At 40.7% G+C, this 17000-nt stretch overlaps 2 protein-coding genes across 5 annotated transcripts in view; one reads left to right on the forward strand and one right to left on the reverse strand.

The window, feature by feature from the left end:
• The window catches only part of Rop (Syntaxin-binding protein Rop), a 59184-nt gene extending 44544 nt beyond the window's left edge, over nt 1–14640 (forward strand). The window contains exons 7-12 of the mRNA XM_076184350.1: nt 1930–2098; nt 2964–3176; nt 6630–6850; nt 7231–7421; nt 8153–8304; nt 10149–14640. Coding sequence (XP_076040465.1) covers nt 1930–2098; nt 2964–3176; nt 6630–6850; nt 7231–7421; nt 8153–8304; nt 10149–10210 — 1008 coding nt within the window. The 3' untranslated portion in view covers nt 10211–14640. The remainder of the gene's footprint in view (nt 1–1929; nt 2099–2963; nt 3177–6629; nt 6851–7230; nt 7422–8152; nt 8305–10148) is intronic.
• Nucleotides 13652–17000, reverse strand: part of LOC143024909 (uncharacterized) — a 49934-nt gene continuing 46585 nt past the window's right edge. For all 4 annotated transcript variants that reach the window (XM_076184349.1, XM_076184346.1, XM_076184348.1 and 1 more), the window contains one exon: nt 13652–16714. In XM_076184349.1, coding sequence (XP_076040464.1) covers nt 16607–16714 — 108 coding nt within the window. In that variant the 3' untranslated portion in view covers nt 13652–16606. The remainder of the gene's footprint in view (nt 16715–17000) is intronic.

Genomic DNA, 17000 nt, shown 5'->3' on the forward strand with positions numbered 1-17000 from the left:
ACTTCCTTCTTTTGCACACCTTTCCAAACTCTGTCACTAACTTCTTCAATCCCTCCTCTGATCCTGCTAAAAGCACGGTATCATCAGCAAACAACAGCTGGCTTATCTCCCACTTTTCTCCATTTTCTTTAACCATCTCCAATCCCTGACCCACTACCCTTGCATTTACCTCTCACCACCCCATCCATGTATAGATTGAACAGCCAGGGCGACATAACACATCCCTGATAAAGTCCCAACTTTACCTCAAACCACTCACTCTTTCCATTTCTAATCCTAACACACACACTACTAATCTCATAAAAACTCTTGACTGCTCTTAACAGCTTTCCTCGTATCCCATATATCTGCAATACCTTCCACAGTGCCTTCCTGTCTACCCTGTCATAAGCCTTTTCCAGATCCATAAAAGTGCAAAAAACATCCTTACCTTTTCCTATAGCTTTCTCACATATCTGTCTTACCACAAAAATTTGATCTACGCAACCCCTACCTGTCCTAAGCCCACACTGCTCCTCACCAATTACTTCCTCTATTCCTCTCAATCCTCTCAATCAAGATCCTCCCATAAGCCTTCCCAACTACACTTTACAAACTGATCCCTCTGAAACTACTACACTCACACTTGTCCCATTTTCCCTTGTAAAGTGGAACTATACAGGCACTCTAGTCCTCTGGCACTCTACCCTCTCTCCAGCAAACATTAAATAACATCACCAGCCAGTCCACCATCACTGTACCTCCTTTTTTCAGACATTCTGCATGACATCCATCCAAGCCAGGTGCTTTACCTGCTCTCATCATCTTAACAACTGCCTTCACTTCATCTTTCCTTATTTCTCCTCCATTTTCCTTACTCATCATGGTCATTTTCTTAGCGCTTCCCACTGCAACTACCTTTCCCTTTCTATCCTCCTTCACATTTAGCAACTCCCTAATATACTCTGCCCATCTTCCTCTTACTGCCTTCTCTTCCATTATCATCTCTCCATCTGCACCTTTTACCTTTTCTTCTCTACTTGATTCGCCTCCTCTTCTCTTAATTTCTTTCCAAAACATCTTTTTATTACTTTCAAAATTTTCTGTCATACTCTTACCCCATTTCACATCTGCTTTCCTCTTTGCCTCCTTTATTTTGTACTTCACTTCTCTTCTCTTTTCTTTGTACCTCTCATATGATTCCCTCATCTTATTTTGTAACCAATCTGTGAAAGCTCACTTCTTCTCTTCCATAACTTTTGCTTCCTCATCCCACCACTCGCTAACCTTCTTTCTATTTCCTCCCATCCTCCTTGTTCCACACACCATCTTTACACATCTTGTGACTCCCTCCTTGAACCATCCCCATTCCTCCTCCACTCCTAGTTCTACTCTATCCTTCACTCCCTCCCACTCCTCTCTCAGCTTCTTGTAGTCCTTCTCCTTTTCTTTCTCATTTAAGCAGTTCATTCCAAGCACCTCCCTACCTTGTCCTTTTCCTCTTTTTCCGTCTATCCTCCACTCTCAACTTACCTTCCACCAAAAAATTACATGATATTCCCCCACTCTCTCCTCTTAGAATATATACATCTTTAACTCTTCCTACTGTACTCCTGGTTACCACTATATAGTCCATTAATGCTCTGTCTACCACCCTCTCCACATATTCCAAATGTAGAAAAACTTAAATTTATATAGCTTGTTGATGACAAATGATCTTCTAAAATCAAAAGATCACGCAACCAGACCTAGAATCTTGTTTGCTTTCTCTGAGGCAGAAATAGACTACTCAGATGATTTGTTGATGAATTTCCAAATAACTTGCAATCATACGTATTGTTGTTTTTACCTATCTGCATAGCCGTACATTTACTTGGGTTAAATTTAAGTTTTAGAGTTGAAATATTTTCAGTAGGGCAAAGTATTACAGTTGACTGTTTTTGCTTTCAGGCAATGGCATATGATTTGCTGGATATTGAAAATGATGTTTACAAATACGAAGCCACAGCTGGGGAGAGTGAAAAGGAAGTTCTGTTGGATGAAAATGATGATCTGTGGACTGAAATGAGACATCAGCACATTGCTGTTGTGTCACAGAACGTCACAAAGAAAATGAAAGGTAAAGCTCGTATGAATGTATCATTATTTGTAGCAGTTTCTCTGCTTTCACGATTGCATTTTGGTTTTGGGATGCATGCATGCTGAGCAGCCTAGAAAGTTGCCACTTAGGCAAGAGGTCAGGAGTGGAGGTAGCACCAGGTTGCTTGGCAGCAATCAGTTTCGTAGTGCAGTCATAAGGATGCACCTTCCTAGCTCTATGCCGCTTCAGTTGGAGATGCATGTTGATGGGTTTAGAAGATGGGCAGCAGGGAGATGGTTCTGATGTCCATCCTATAGGACCACCAATAGCAGGTATCCATAATTGATCCCTTCTGTGGCTTCATCTGTGGATATGAACCAAGTGTTTGTGACTGATTTTAGCATATTTATTTTCTTGTTGATCTTTGGTGACAGATCTTTGACATGCAGACTGAAAGTCGTAAGAGCATAAGTGAAGTTTAGGATCTTTTGGTTCTTCTCCAATGGGTTTTGGATGGGTGAAAGGGGTACATGCTTTGGATGCCCACCTTCCTTGTAAAGGGTAAGATCCTCTTGGTATATGTATGAATGTTTCCAATGGAAAGCTTTGGCTGTTTGATTTCAAGGTTGAATGATTTTTTTATTCATGTCGTGGTTTAGGATGGGAGAGAACAGGAGACGGGTTAATGGAGAATCTTTTTGGCTACCTCTCTTGTAAGGGGGAAAAAGCCTTGATATATGTATGTATGTGGTTTAGGGGTGATGTGCCCTGGAGGATCCATCCCTTCATCCATAACTTCATTTTCACCTTGTAAAGGTGCACCTTAGCACCTAGAGAAAATATTATAGTATATTTTTTACACACCAAGTTGTTCTTTGATTACATTTCCCTTGCATTTTGACAGAGTTTATGGCTAGCAAGCGCAACATGAGTGCTGACAAGGCCAATATGCGTGATTTGGGTCAAATGATCAAGAAGATGCCCCAACATCAGAAAGAACTCTCAAAGTACTCCACTCACTTGCATTTGGCAGAAGATTGCATGAAGAAGTACCAGGGCTATGTAGACAAGCTGTGCAGGGTGGAACAGGACTTGGCCATGGGCACTGATGCTGAAGGTAGGAATAACAAGCATTTTTTTCCTCTTCTTTATGTGTGTGTGTGTGGATATATATATATATATATATATATATATATATATATATATATATATATATATATATATATATATTGATAAGTATTTTAGACAAATGATTTGGATGATGGAGAACATAAACACAGGGTTTCGAGCCTTCCCCTGTGTTTATGTTCTCCATCATCCAAATCATATATATATATATATATATATATATATATATATATATATATAAGAAATCTGAAGATGAATATGGGTAAAAGTAAGGTGATGAGATGTACAAGGGGTGAAAATGGCAGTAGACTGGAAGTGAGCATTAAGGGAGAGCGACTGGAGGAAGTGGATAGTTTTAGATACTTGGGTGCAAATGTGGCAGGAAAAGGGGGAGTGAAGGTGGAGGTAGAATGTAGATTGAGAGAAGCGAGTAAATGCCTTGGTGGATTAAAAAGTGTCATGAGGAATAGACATCTGGGAATGGATGCTAAGAGGAGACTGTATGAAGGAGTGATTGTGCCAACAGCACTGTATGGGGCAGAAACATGGAACATAAGAGAGGAAGAGAGAAGGAGTTTGAATGTGTTTGAGATGAGGTGTCTGAGAAGTATAATGGGGATTACTAAGCTAGATAGAGTGAGAAATGAGGAGGTGAGGAGGAGAACAGGGGTGGAAAGGGAGTTGGGAGATAGGGTTGATGAAAGAGTATTAGGATGGTTTGGACACATGGAAAGAATAAGTGAAGAAAGACTAGTAAAAGAGGTATGGAAGGCAGATGTGGAGGGAGTGAACATGAAGGGACGTCCTAGGATGAGGTGGATGGATGGGGTGAAGGGGGCTTTGGGGAAGAGGGGAATGTCTGTTGAGGAAGGACGGGAGAGGACAGAGGACAGGGGTGAATGGAGAATGGTTGTGTATGGATGATGTTGTGATGCATGAGGTGGAATGGGGGATGAGGTAGTATGTGTGAGCAAAATTGACTCAGCCCGAAGGGATTTCTCCCCGTCTTCTCCTGTTATATATGGGGGGACGGAGAGGGGGGGGGTCGTTGATTTAAGGGGGTATGCACCAGGGGTCATTTTCTAAACTATTTAGAGTAAAGAGCTGAAACTTCTCAGGTAAATAGGTATCCATGTTGCCTACATTTTAGGTGAAACAGAATGATGTATGTACACATGTATATATACCAGTAGCGACATTTAAAAGTGCACAGCATCATAATACGTGGACCAATTTGTTTTATATTTTGGCTATGATTAGTCAGTAGGCACACCTAGGGCTGGTCATTGAGTAATTGAACAATTTCCTTTATACTTTTGCATACAGGCATTTCAATTTTAATGTCCGGCAAAAATCGTGAAAAATAAAAAAAATTGGGGTCTTGTTCCCATTATTACTCCTCTTTCATCCTATTCAAAATATTCGAATGACCGGCCCTAGCAGTTACTAAATGTAATATTCCCTGTAAGTTTCATCTAAATCTGATGTATTTTAGATTTTTTATGATTAAAAAAAAGTAAAAAAAATATCGAACGGAGATATGGCGACTTGAAATATAAATATATCTGTAACTTGCTTATAGTTTCACCAATTTGACTGATTTTTTCATGGCTTAATTCTTATTATATAATGGATAAGTACAGTAAAAATCATCAACATATTTTAATTATAAGTACTTTAAATCATGAAAAACTAAAGTATAAGTATATCACAGTAGTGGCAACGCACAGACACCATCATATAATTTGCTTTTTTGCACCTTTGTCAGTTTCTTCATATGAAACCTCACTGCTGGGGGTCTTCGGGGTATCTAAATCATTGGAAAGAGATTTATTTTAACCAGTAGTGGGTGCCTTTGGAAGTGAATCCTCTCTTACTCCACAAACCGTCGATAGTAACTCTTACTTCTTTTACTTCCGCTAAAGTTGGGTCTTCCTTTTCTAATGCTGCATGTACATGTTCCCTTGTTTCTTCCAAGAGTTCCTCATACTTCTTTATGCTGGTCTCTATAATATGATGGCTAAGTTTACTAAACATCTTGTGATGTATCATTTTCATGTTCATTGCCATGCACATTTTCTGTACTGCAACATCCCCACAGAGTAAGCCGGCCTCCACAACTCTGTTATGTACTTCATAACTTTTATTTCTACTGCCTGGTGAAGTACACCATTTGCTCTTTTCAGAGCACAACTTTCATTCTGCCTGAAATGTCTTCACCATTCCACATTCTCCTATCACTTCAACATACATCGTCTCACCACAGTGGCATCTAACAAGCGAATTTATCCATGGCAAAAAACTGCTCTTCTCCACAATCATAAATTCACGTTCATTCTTATCTCCCCTCTGTACAATTTCATAACTAATATCTAATTTTCTTGCTGTATTCGAGATGAATAAAGTACTTCATGGTGTAGAACCTGGCTACATATGTTGAGAGAGGTGGAAGTGAGGGCAGTGGTGGAGTGAGAGGTGGTGAGGTCTAGGCTAGTCGTCTTTGACTGTTTGCCATCGTTAACTGTTGTTGTTTTTTTGTCATTGTAGATGTTCTTTTTGCTACCCATGATGACTGTACTAATGAGTAATATGTACTAGCTAAGGTAATATATTGCCAGGAGAGCTCATAAGACATGCATACTTTTTCTTTCAAAGCTAGTAGGTAACTGACATCCAGCTGAGCTCAAAGTTGGCAAGAGCTATCCCTCCACCTTCCTCCCTTCCCCTCCACCCTCATACTGGCCGTTGAAGCATTGGGCGAGCGTAAATTCAATCGAATTTCAACGTTATTCGATGCACCTGAAGGTCCTAAGTGGCACGCCTCCCTCTAGTGTGGGTTGCGCCTTTAACTCCGTCCATTTAAAACCCACCCAAGACATTTGAATTGCACGCGTCTGGAAAATTATTTGTCGGGATTTATTTCTAAATGGTATACAAACATTTTGAACACAGTTTTGAAAAATGCTATATCTTGACCAAATTCACTCCCCCCAGGTGTCGCGTACCCCATTAATGAAGCAGCCTTGCTGTGGATGTGCTGTGTCTTGCAACACTGCTTCTGACCCAGGGCAGTGGACAAGGTGCAGGGATGACCCGTCATCCAGGAGGTGCTAAGATAAGAGGGAGGGTGGAGGGGTGTGGAGTGTATTCAGGGATAGAATGGGTGGGAATGATTTTAGGCCTTTTCCTTTTTGGCTACCTCCCTTGTAAGGGGGAAAAAGCCTTGGTATATGTATGTATGTATATATATATATATATATGCTTTTTCTCTCTCTCTCTCTCTTTTATTTTATTTTATTTTCCAGCAGAAATGCTAGTTCATTCCGAATACACCCATCATGAAATGGCTCATCACTATAATTGATACACTTTTCTCCAACTGTCAACAGTGCAGGAGGAGGATATTGTCTCAGTTCTCATATATTTTCTTTTGTTGTAACAGGTGAAAGAATCAAAGATCACATGAAGAACATCCTTCCCATCCTGCTCGACACCAACGTCGATGACAGAGACAAACTACGGGTTATTCTTCTGTACATCCTTGCAAAGAATGGTATTCCAGATGAAAATCTGAGGAAACTCTTGGATCATGGTCACATTCCTGCCTCAGAGAAGGCAACAATCAATAACATGAACCAACTTGGAGCTAATGTAATTGTTGAGGTTGGTAACTTGTTATTTTGTTTTTATGTTAAGGAAATTTTCATGTAACATAAAATGGTAATATTCAGATGTCTGTGGAAGACCGTTCCCATTCAGCACCTAATATATATTTTTTTACAAACCTATTCACTTGTTTATTTCTTATTTTGTTATCCCCTTCCCAGTTTTATACAATTCTCAGGAATACAATTTGACTTTTTGTAATAATATGAAGCAGTATACCCTCACTGCTTCATTTCCTGACAGTCATGTTGCCAAGGCATCATTTATTATGATCATGAAATCTGGAATCAGAAACTGTTACATAATAGTATGGACTTTAATGTTGCGTTTTCAAATAGCAAAAGCCATCCAACCAATTACTATCCATTCTCCTCCAGGGAGGACAGAAAAAGAAGATTTACCAAGTTCCTCGCAAAGAGCGCATCACAGAACAGACATATCAGATGTCACGATGGACACCAGTGGCCAAGGACATCATGGAAGACTGCATTGACAACAAACTCGAGGAGAAGCACTTCCCCTTCCTGGCAGGCAGATCAGCTGCTTTACACAAGCCTGCACCCTCCAGGTAATGAACATGCTTCTTTCTGTAAAGTTGTATGTTGGCATGTGCCCAGTATGTTTTGTATAACACCCTCAAGGTAATCTGTGGAGTAGCACTCTGATTATGTGTGGCATGCACCTAGATTTCTCCTGGTCTTCTCAGTGAGAAGCATGGGAAGATGATAAGGGAGGGTCACCATTTAAGTGAAGTGGTGAGGCCATGTTGTGGATGTATTGTTGCATTGCTATTGACACAGGCAGGAGACGAGGATGACTCTTCATGCATAAGAAACTAAGACAAAAGGGAAACAGAAGGGTGACAGACGGGAGTGGGATGGGTTGGCGGTGGGTACATACCTTGATTGGCTACCTCCCTGAATCTCTTCAATATAAGTCAAATTCTCTGTCTGATGAACAATGATTCAGTGATGCATCACAATACTCGCATTATAAAATATAAAGTTACATCTGTATTACTCATTCTCTTTCACTCAAAACATTAATAACCACAAAAAAAACCATGATCAAGCCAGTTCATAGAATATGGGGGGGCACTCAGCTACAGCTACACAATAGATATAATCAAGACGTCAATGTCGGCATCCTCACATACCCACTCGCGCCTCATGGTGCCTAAGTAGTCATCATCCTATGGAAGAGTTTAAAAGGAGGCTCTTGATGTGATGGATAGCTATGAAAATATGAAAATAATTTGAAAAATAATTTTGAATTAACAACCTTACTTTGCCATTGCAGTGTCCGATACAACTGGCACAAGGACAAAAGTGCCACAGCAGTGAAGAACATGCCAAGACTCATTGTTTTCATTGTGGGTGGATGCACCTTCTCTGAGATGAGAACAGCATATGAAATCACAAAGTCTGGCAAAAACTGGGAAGTCATCGTTGGTGAGTACCAAATTATACTTTTAACCTTGGTTGAGATAGATCAGCTCTGTATGTTGGGTTTTGCTATGAGAGAGCTGTGCATTGCTGCATTGCCTATGACCAAATCAGTGTGACAGGGGTCAGGGTGAATTTTTGTCCCTGAGGTACTGAGGTGGGAGGGAGTGTTTAAATGGGTTTTAATGTGGATGTAGTGATTCAGCCACCCCAAATCCCTCTTTATAAGGGGGAAATAGTCTTTTTATATTGACTGTCTTGTGACACTGCTTCTGACCCAGGGCAGTGGACAAGATGCAGGGATGACCTGTCATCCAGGAGGTGCCAAGATAGAAAGGAGGAAAGAGGGTGGAGGGGAGGGGAGTATAATAGGGATGGAATGGGTGGGAGTGGTTTTTATGCCTTTGTTTTTTGGCTACCTCCCTTATAAGGGGGAAAAAGCCTTTGGTATATGTATGTATATTGACTGATAAACATAGGATGGATAGGAGTGGGATGAGTGGGGTATGCCTTGGCTGGCCACTTTCCTTATACTCATAAGGGGAAAGCCTATTGGTATATAGATTGATATTAATTGATGATGTGGATATGTTATTTGAAGTCCCCTTTTTCCTCAAAAAAGGGAAAGGGCCTTTGATATGTACAGAATTATACCAGTATGAATCCATAATTTAAATGTAGTTACAGAGGTACAGTAATAGTGGACAGGGATGTGAGGTTGTTTAATATGTGTCTAAGGGAGGGTAGAGTGCCAGAGGACTGGAGGAGTGCCTGTATAGTTCTGCTTTACAAGGGAAAAGGGGACAAATGTGAGTGTAGTAGTTTCAGAGGAATTATTATGTTGAGTGTAGTTGGGAATGCTCATGGGAGGGTTTTAATTGAGAGGATTAGGAGAGAAACAGAGGGAATAATTGGTGAGGAATGGTGTAGATTTAGGAAAGGTAGGGGTTGCATGGATCAGGTTTTTGTGATAAGGCAGATGTCTGAGAAATCTTTAGGAAGAGGTAATGGTGTTTTATGGACCTTGATAGATTTAGAAAAGGCTTATGATAGGATAGACAGGAAGGCACTGTGGGAGGTTTTGCAGATATATGAGATTAGGGGAAAGCTGTTAAGGGCAGTCAAGATTTTTTATGAGAGTAGTAGAGCCTGTGTTAGAAATAGAAATGGAGAGAGTGAGTGGTTTGAGGTAAAGGTAGGACTGCATCAGGGATGTGTCATGTTGCCATGGCTGTGCAATGTGTACATGAATGGGATGGTGTGGAGGGTAAATGCAAGGGTAATGGGTTTGGGAAAGGAGATGGTTAAAGAAAATGGAGAAAAGTGGAAGGTGAGCCAGTTGTTGTTTGGTGACTACTCTGCTTGTGGCAGGGTCAGAGGAGGGATTAAGGAAGTTAGTAATGGCATTTGGGAAGGTATGCAATAGGAGTAAGTTGAAGGTAAAACCAAGGTGATGAGATGTACAAGGGATGGCAGTGAGGTGGAAGTAAGTCTAAGAGGAGAGAGGCTGGAGGAAGTGAATAGATTTAGGTACTTGGGGTGGAGTGGAGGTGGAGGTAAATTTTAGATCAAGGGAAGCAAGTAAATGCCTTGGGGGTATTAAAGTGTTATTAGAAATAAGTATCTAGAAATGAATGCAAGTAGGAGATTGGTCACCCTCCATACAAGGTGGAGAGTGCCATAAGTATATAAACTTGTAAATGAAAGTCCATATATTCACTCAGAGGTAATTTAGATTTTCTCTTAGATTCTCTCTTGAAGTATAATTAAGTGGTTCCTTATATGAGTAATTATTTCCTGACATCATACGTGTTCGCTGCGAGCTGTTATTGATGCATGTGTCCCCGCAGGTTCAACACACATCATGACTCCGAAGGACTTCCTGAGCTACCTGCATGACCTGAGCAGCTGAAGCAAATGACCCCCACATGACCCGACCTCGTCTGCGACCTCCACTCCTCCCTCTTCTACAAACTCTTCTCCTCCTTCCTCCCCTTCTTCTTCCCCACCTCCCCCAGCAGCCCCCCCTCCTTCCCCGTTGCCCACGCCCCCTCGTGCCCCCTCCACAGCCACCCCAACTCCAGATCCCTCACCCATATCCCCCTCCATCCCTATCATCGACCTCATGCTTGCTCTGCTCCCAGTCTGACGCAGCTACGACTCTCCTGCACATTGCAGAGTCCATACGCCGTCGGAGTGCTTGGCTCGGTGCCATCGAGACCCTCTTGTGTTGAGTGCATATGAAGCTTTTCAGAGAAACCATATATAAAATGTAGAACCAATGATTTTGTGTACCATTATCAGAGGCTGTGATATCTTGTTATGAATCACACCAAGGACTTTGTCAAAATTGCTGGTTTGTGAATCCAAAATTTTGTGGCCAAGAGGAGACCTGCAGCCTTTGAGCCCCGTGGGCACAAGGCAGCAGCTCCAAACACAAGGTGGTTGCAGCTCCTGAAGGCACAGTTCGCCATGGACCTTTGTGCAACTCTGGTGGGTCCTCTCGCTGTGCATTCAGGAAGTGTCCCATCATTATTTTTCCCTGTCAGCCAGATATGACCACAGAATCCTCTCCTTAGCCTGGCACGTGCCTTCTGCATATTTTGCTCCTCAGTTTGTCCGCCTTAGTCCCCATCACACCCACATCAGTTACCTTCTTATGACTCTGTTACATTTCTATGTTCACATGTTGTGCCTTTTATTTGTCCTGGTGGTCTAGTGGAAGGTCAGGTCATGAATGTTGGATGACCTGGAATGCTCATTCTCGTGCGCTGAGACACAAGTGGTGTGACAGTTGCCCGAGTGCTGCCCCAGGAGTGTGGCAGGGGGGGTGCCTCACCACTTTGTTTCTGATATGCAAACAGACATATGTCTGTCTTACTTTAGAGGAATAGTGTTACAACATAATCACCCATTGGATTTACTGATGCCCCATGTGTATGTGATAGAGCGGAGCCCCCCTCTCATAGGCCCAGCTGACAGCCAGGCCTTCTGTAGCGACTGTATACCCTTGTATTTGAAGAAAAAAAAAAAATATTGGACATGAAAAAATATGAAGGCTTTGCCTTGTACCCCATCATTACACTTGTATGTTTACTTGGAATACCCACAGGAAGCTTGAGTACTTGTTGTGTTGAAGGTGAGGAAGGCTTAGCAAAGTGGGTGTTAATCAATCACGATGATGCATGCTTGGACACGTTATGGACTCGTTCCTCTTCATCACTTCCTTTGGTGTCCCACTCCGAGGCTGTCAATGCCACCTTACTGCTTTACCATAGGCATTCCAGTTTCCAGCATAATATCCTTAGGCCACACAAAACGCATTCCATCCTTTCCCAGACTTGTTGTCCAATGCTGCAGCCCTGTGGAGCAGATTCATGCATTCCTCTCATCCTTGTTAGAAAAGGTACTTTAGTCCTACAATGTACAATTGGCACTTGTTCATCACGATTGGAATATACATTTCCCAGATGCACTTTGTTGCTAACAGTCCCATCCACTTGTTATAGCATTCATTTGAAAATCACAACTGAACCAACCTAAAGTAAATGACCTTCCAATACCTCCAACAGTTTAAACTATTTTTCATAGTATTATTGATGTACTGTCCTTTATAAACCTCTTCTCAACCTGTCTCATGTTTGGCAGTGTTGCCAGTATATTAACATTCCCCTTCTGGTCAGTGGCGGTTGGTCTCCTCTTCTCTGTTATATCACTGCAGATCTTCTTGTAGGAAGAACCACTTGTAGGTTGTTGATTGCTCCTAATTAATGTCAATAGCAGTTTGTGCTATTAAGCTACCTGTGACTTGTATGGTATTCATTCAGCTCTAGTTGTGTCCATATTGATAGTAATGATCATAGTCAGATTAATACTACTAATATTGAATCACTGTTTAGGAAATGAATTTATCAAGAGACTATTATGGTTGAAGCTAAAGAATCTAATTTGATCATCAGGCATGTGAGACGTACTAATCCCACTGAGGTCTTCTTTACTGTTGTACTTGGATGGCTTTACTTGGATAAGCTGATTGTATTTAAATAGGTTGTATCACATAAGTTATTGAAGAAAAAAAAAAAGAAGTAGAATGTTGAATTTGATTGGTAGAAGTAATGTTTAAGTATTATGATACATTACGACAGTTTTGTCTGGAATTTTTCAGCAACTGTCTGCGAAGTAAATTGAGGTGGAGGTTATATCAGTAGCCTTTAGCTGAGTCAAATTGAGGTTGGAGATTAACATTCCAAGGTTTGACTGGGGACTTGTGTCATCCAGGCAAGCATTCCACTTTGCTAGGTAGTCTTTATTTATTCTAGACCTTCTTGTTCAACAAACTAGGCTCCAGGTCATTAAGTACAGTACCACTGTTGTCAAGTTACTTCTAGAATTTGAGAGGATGCACGGTTCATTGAGGTCTCAGCTGAAGGTGTCCAGGAGTCTGACTTACACATTTTCTATCTGAATAATCTCATTTGCAGCATAATCAAGTCACAGCTAGGCTTCCAAAGAAAGGGTTTGGTTTTGTCAGGTTAGATCTTCTTGTCTCTCAGATGGATCAGACTCCTCACCTTAGGCCCTGGACATAGTATTTTGCAATTATTCTTTGATAAGGTTTGTCTGTAGAACTGTGTGTTAGCGTAGTTTATTATTGATGCTAGAAGCAATAACCTCAGTGTGTAGTTTGGACTGAAATTTACAAAGAGTTAGTTACAATTCATTACATTTCATTACATTACATTACAGCACAACTTCGGTCATGAAACTTTATTGAACATCCTTTGGCACCTTACTCCTCTTCCTTGTCCTTTACTCCTCCACATTTTCTCTTTTCTTCTTCTGAATGTGAAACCTTACCAATTTGTACCAATGGGTACATTACCATTATATCATACCAAACTTCATATTACTTTCATTGAAGATTCATGTAATGAGGCTTCATATGGCATTTAACCAGTCAAGTCTGTTGAAAATCAGATGTAGAGTGAGAAGTAGCTTTGCCATAGCTGTATTTGCTGTGGTAGTTCTTTATCTGGCATGGGGCTTGCTGTGGGCTTGTGATGTCAGTACTGACTAATTTGTTGTTGCTACCTTAATGTAGTCCAAGTCAACGAACAGTCAAAAAGTAAAGGTGGGTGACAACCAGTAGTTTAGACAACGCACTCAAGTCTTATCACCCCCCCATACACACATACATACATGCACGTGTACACACACACACACACACACACACACACACACACACACACACAGTGTACGTGCACTAAGTACTCACACTCATTCACACCCTTCTTTGTAGTGAAAGACATTGGGTTTGATTATTTTAGAGAATTGTACATAATTGTTTATAGGATTGTTGCTTTATTTAATGTTTATTGTCATTGGTTGTACATAGCCTGTGTAAGAGAGATTGTTTTTGCTTTGGACAAAACCCTAAAGGTATTTGACTGGCAAACCTCCATAGCGGCACCAGTGACTTGTGCCACAAGCAGTGGGGAACTGTAGGTGAAAAAGTGAGTGGCTCTTCACTTATTTTGTAGCTGTTGGACATGAGGTCATGTTAAGGTTACTATTACATATATCCTGTTCATTTCATGCCATGCAGTGTGTCCATTTTTCAAGTCACCTTTGAATGAGGATCTTAAATGAATCTGTTTGAACAAGAGAAGATGGAAAGGGTTTATCTTCTTGAATCTTGTTCATGAAAGCTGGAAAGTCTCCGCCACCAAAGTGCCCTTTTAGGTGACCTTGAGAAATTGTTCATGGCATGAAATGTCCTGCAGACTTCCCTTTGCATAATTATGTAGTCTCAGATCTCTGGAATATTTTGGTAGCCTTCCATATGTGTAAGCATCAAATTATTCCAGAAATTCAGTTTGGTTATCTTAAGAGTGATACCTAAGATTATATTGTTATTGATTCCTAGTACTCCAATTTGACTTTGAATGAAAAATGAACACTTCTGTTTGGTAGTCAGCCACCCCAACAGTGTGACATTGTTGGAACACGTTGATTTTTTAAGACAAGCCAACAGTCAACCAGAGTGCTGAGTCATGTGATGAGGCGGCTGTAAACTCATTCCTAGGTAAACCCTTCAACCCCCTTCCCACTCTAAATCTTTCTCCTATTGCCTCAGCCTCAAGGTTTCTTCTACCTACTGCAAAAATTGCAGCTCATCTCATTTACTCTTTTCTCTTCCTCATCCTCTGCTTTCCTTTTCATGCCTCAGCCATAACTTGAACACCTCTATCTCTTATATCTGATGTGTATTGTCTTGCCCTTAGCCCAGCAGCACCATCTAAGTCTGTGGTGCATACCTTTCAATTATACATGTCCCTAGTCCAGGTGTGTTTCTTTGATCCTTAAAACTTTTTTGTAATTTTGCAGACGCATCAAAAGTGTAAAGACTTTTCCCTTAAGTTCATAGGTACACCTCAGCTTTGGTCAAATGGTTCTTTGATACATAATCCCATGTATTTGTTATTCATATTTGTTTTGTTACAGTAATTATGTGAGGTACTGTTTTACTTATTTGTACTTTATTTTGTAGAGGCTGAGGTATATCTAAATGAACTGTGAATATGTATTGAAAATCATATATGATCCAGAGCATACTACAAAGAAATGCCACATGAAATTCGCACCCACTGGAAGTCGTGAACTCAATCAGATCCTTTGGTATAACTGAGCAGAGGAACAAGTAGAAAAATAATGACAAGCATGGATGATAAATAGCCATGCAAATGTGGATGACCTTGTTCTGTTAACAGCCAGGGAAAGGTGAGTAAGTTCGAAGATGTATGTTGGAGGGTCAATCTATTGTCTCAGGTAATTGGCAACATCCTCTGGATGGGTCCACAAGATATTGTCATTGTCCGAGTATGATGAGAATGAGGCAGTGTAGCATGGATGATGTGTTCTCTGTCCAACAATTGTAGTTTGAAAAGAATGCCTTGGTCAGGATGCCAAACAAGCAAAGGAGTTGTGTGCAAAAAAGATTAACCCTTTCATGTACTGATGATAGGTTTGCCCATCATTATTGCTTGGCTTGCCTTCTTACAAATCTCCCACAGGTTCTGAGATGGGGGAAGTAACAAGTTCCTGATGAGTGTGAGATGAATATTGGGTTAGTGCAGTGGTTCTCAAATTTTTCCACCTAACGGAAACCCTTTCACATTTGCTGGTACTCGGCGGAACCCCCAACGAAAAAAAGATTTTGACAGAATTAAAAAGATTTAAGACTAACCGTCACCAACACACATAGTATATAGTCTTACACTCGTACTCTCTCTCCCTTCTCAAATGCAAAACATTTCATCACTTTCATATTTCATTTTATTCATTCCTGTTCAAATAAATAATTAAAAATTTTTGCCACAGAACCCTTGAGAGGTTTTCACGGAACCCTGAGGTTCTGCGGAACACAGTTTGAGAACCACTGGGTTAGTGTATGCTCCCACTTGGCCATTCCCCATATAAGAGAGAAAAGGCTTCAAAACATGGTTAGAATCGACTTCATATAGTCATTATAGTTTACTATCAGTAGAAGTAAAACATCTATACGAGCCAAATGTAAGCTTCAAGTAAAACTGAAATATAGAAATTAAATTACTTTATTGATATTTCTGTAAAGAATCAAAAAGATACAACAATCATAAGTAATTTTCCTTTTATTAAAAATTATAATATATTTACAAATAAATTACTCTTTTGTACATACATATACCAATGGCTTTTTACCCCTTACAAGGGAGGTAGCCAAAGAGAAATGGGCATAAAAATTCCCACCCAGTCCATCCCTAATACACTCCACTCCCCTCCACCCTCTACCCTCCCTCTTATCTTGGCAACTCCTGGATGACTGGTCATTCCTGCATCCTGTCCACTGCATCCTGCATCCTGTCCACAGCAAGGCTGCTTCATTAAATCGGCGACCCCCTCCTCTCCATCCCCTCATCCAGAAAAGGAGAAGATGAGGAGAAATCCCTTCGAGCTGCATCAAATTTTTCTCACACATACTACCTCACCCCCCATCCCCCACCCATTCCACCTTATGCATCACATCATCATCCATATACAACCATTCTCCATTCACCCATCTTCTGTCCTCTCCCGTCCATCCTCAACTTTTGTACATACATATACCAAGGCTTTTTCCCCCTTACAAGGGAGGTAGCCAAAAAGAAAAATGCATAAAACCTTCCCACCCATTCCATCCCTAAATACACTCCACTCCCCTCCACCCTCCCTCTTATCTTAGCATCCCCACTGCTTTTGTACCTTTAATAAACTAGTTATGATAAAATTACTACGAGCATTCCACCTCGCAATCTAGAAACATATCGTCTTCTGACAGCGCGGTTTCCTGTTCTTCTGGCTCCACCTTAAAGTGTTGCACCAAACCAGATGTGTTTTTCTGTAGTGAGAGATTACAATCATAGTATTAGCTACATTATTCCTGAATCATTCTATAACATTCACATACATTCTCATAATTTTGTTATTTTCTCAGTATTCAAACACAGCAAAGTGTCTTGTATACAACACTGCTTTTTCACATATCATTCTCCTTTTCAAACAATATTTAACAACTGCTGCATAAGATTTTTGACTGGCTAAGGCTATAGTGCTGTATTTCACTGCCAATAATTTGTTAGCAATCTGACATTCTTCATTGGATGAGAGTTGCGAGTCTCCAGCAA

Source organism: Oratosquilla oratoria, chromosome 4 (genome assembly GCF_046742065.1).
Source record: "Oratosquilla oratoria isolate Oo_2021 chromosome 4, ASM4674206v1, whole genome shotgun sequence".
NCBI classification, from domain to species: Eukaryota; Metazoa; Arthropoda; class Malacostraca; order Stomatopoda; family Squillidae; genus Oratosquilla; species Oratosquilla oratoria.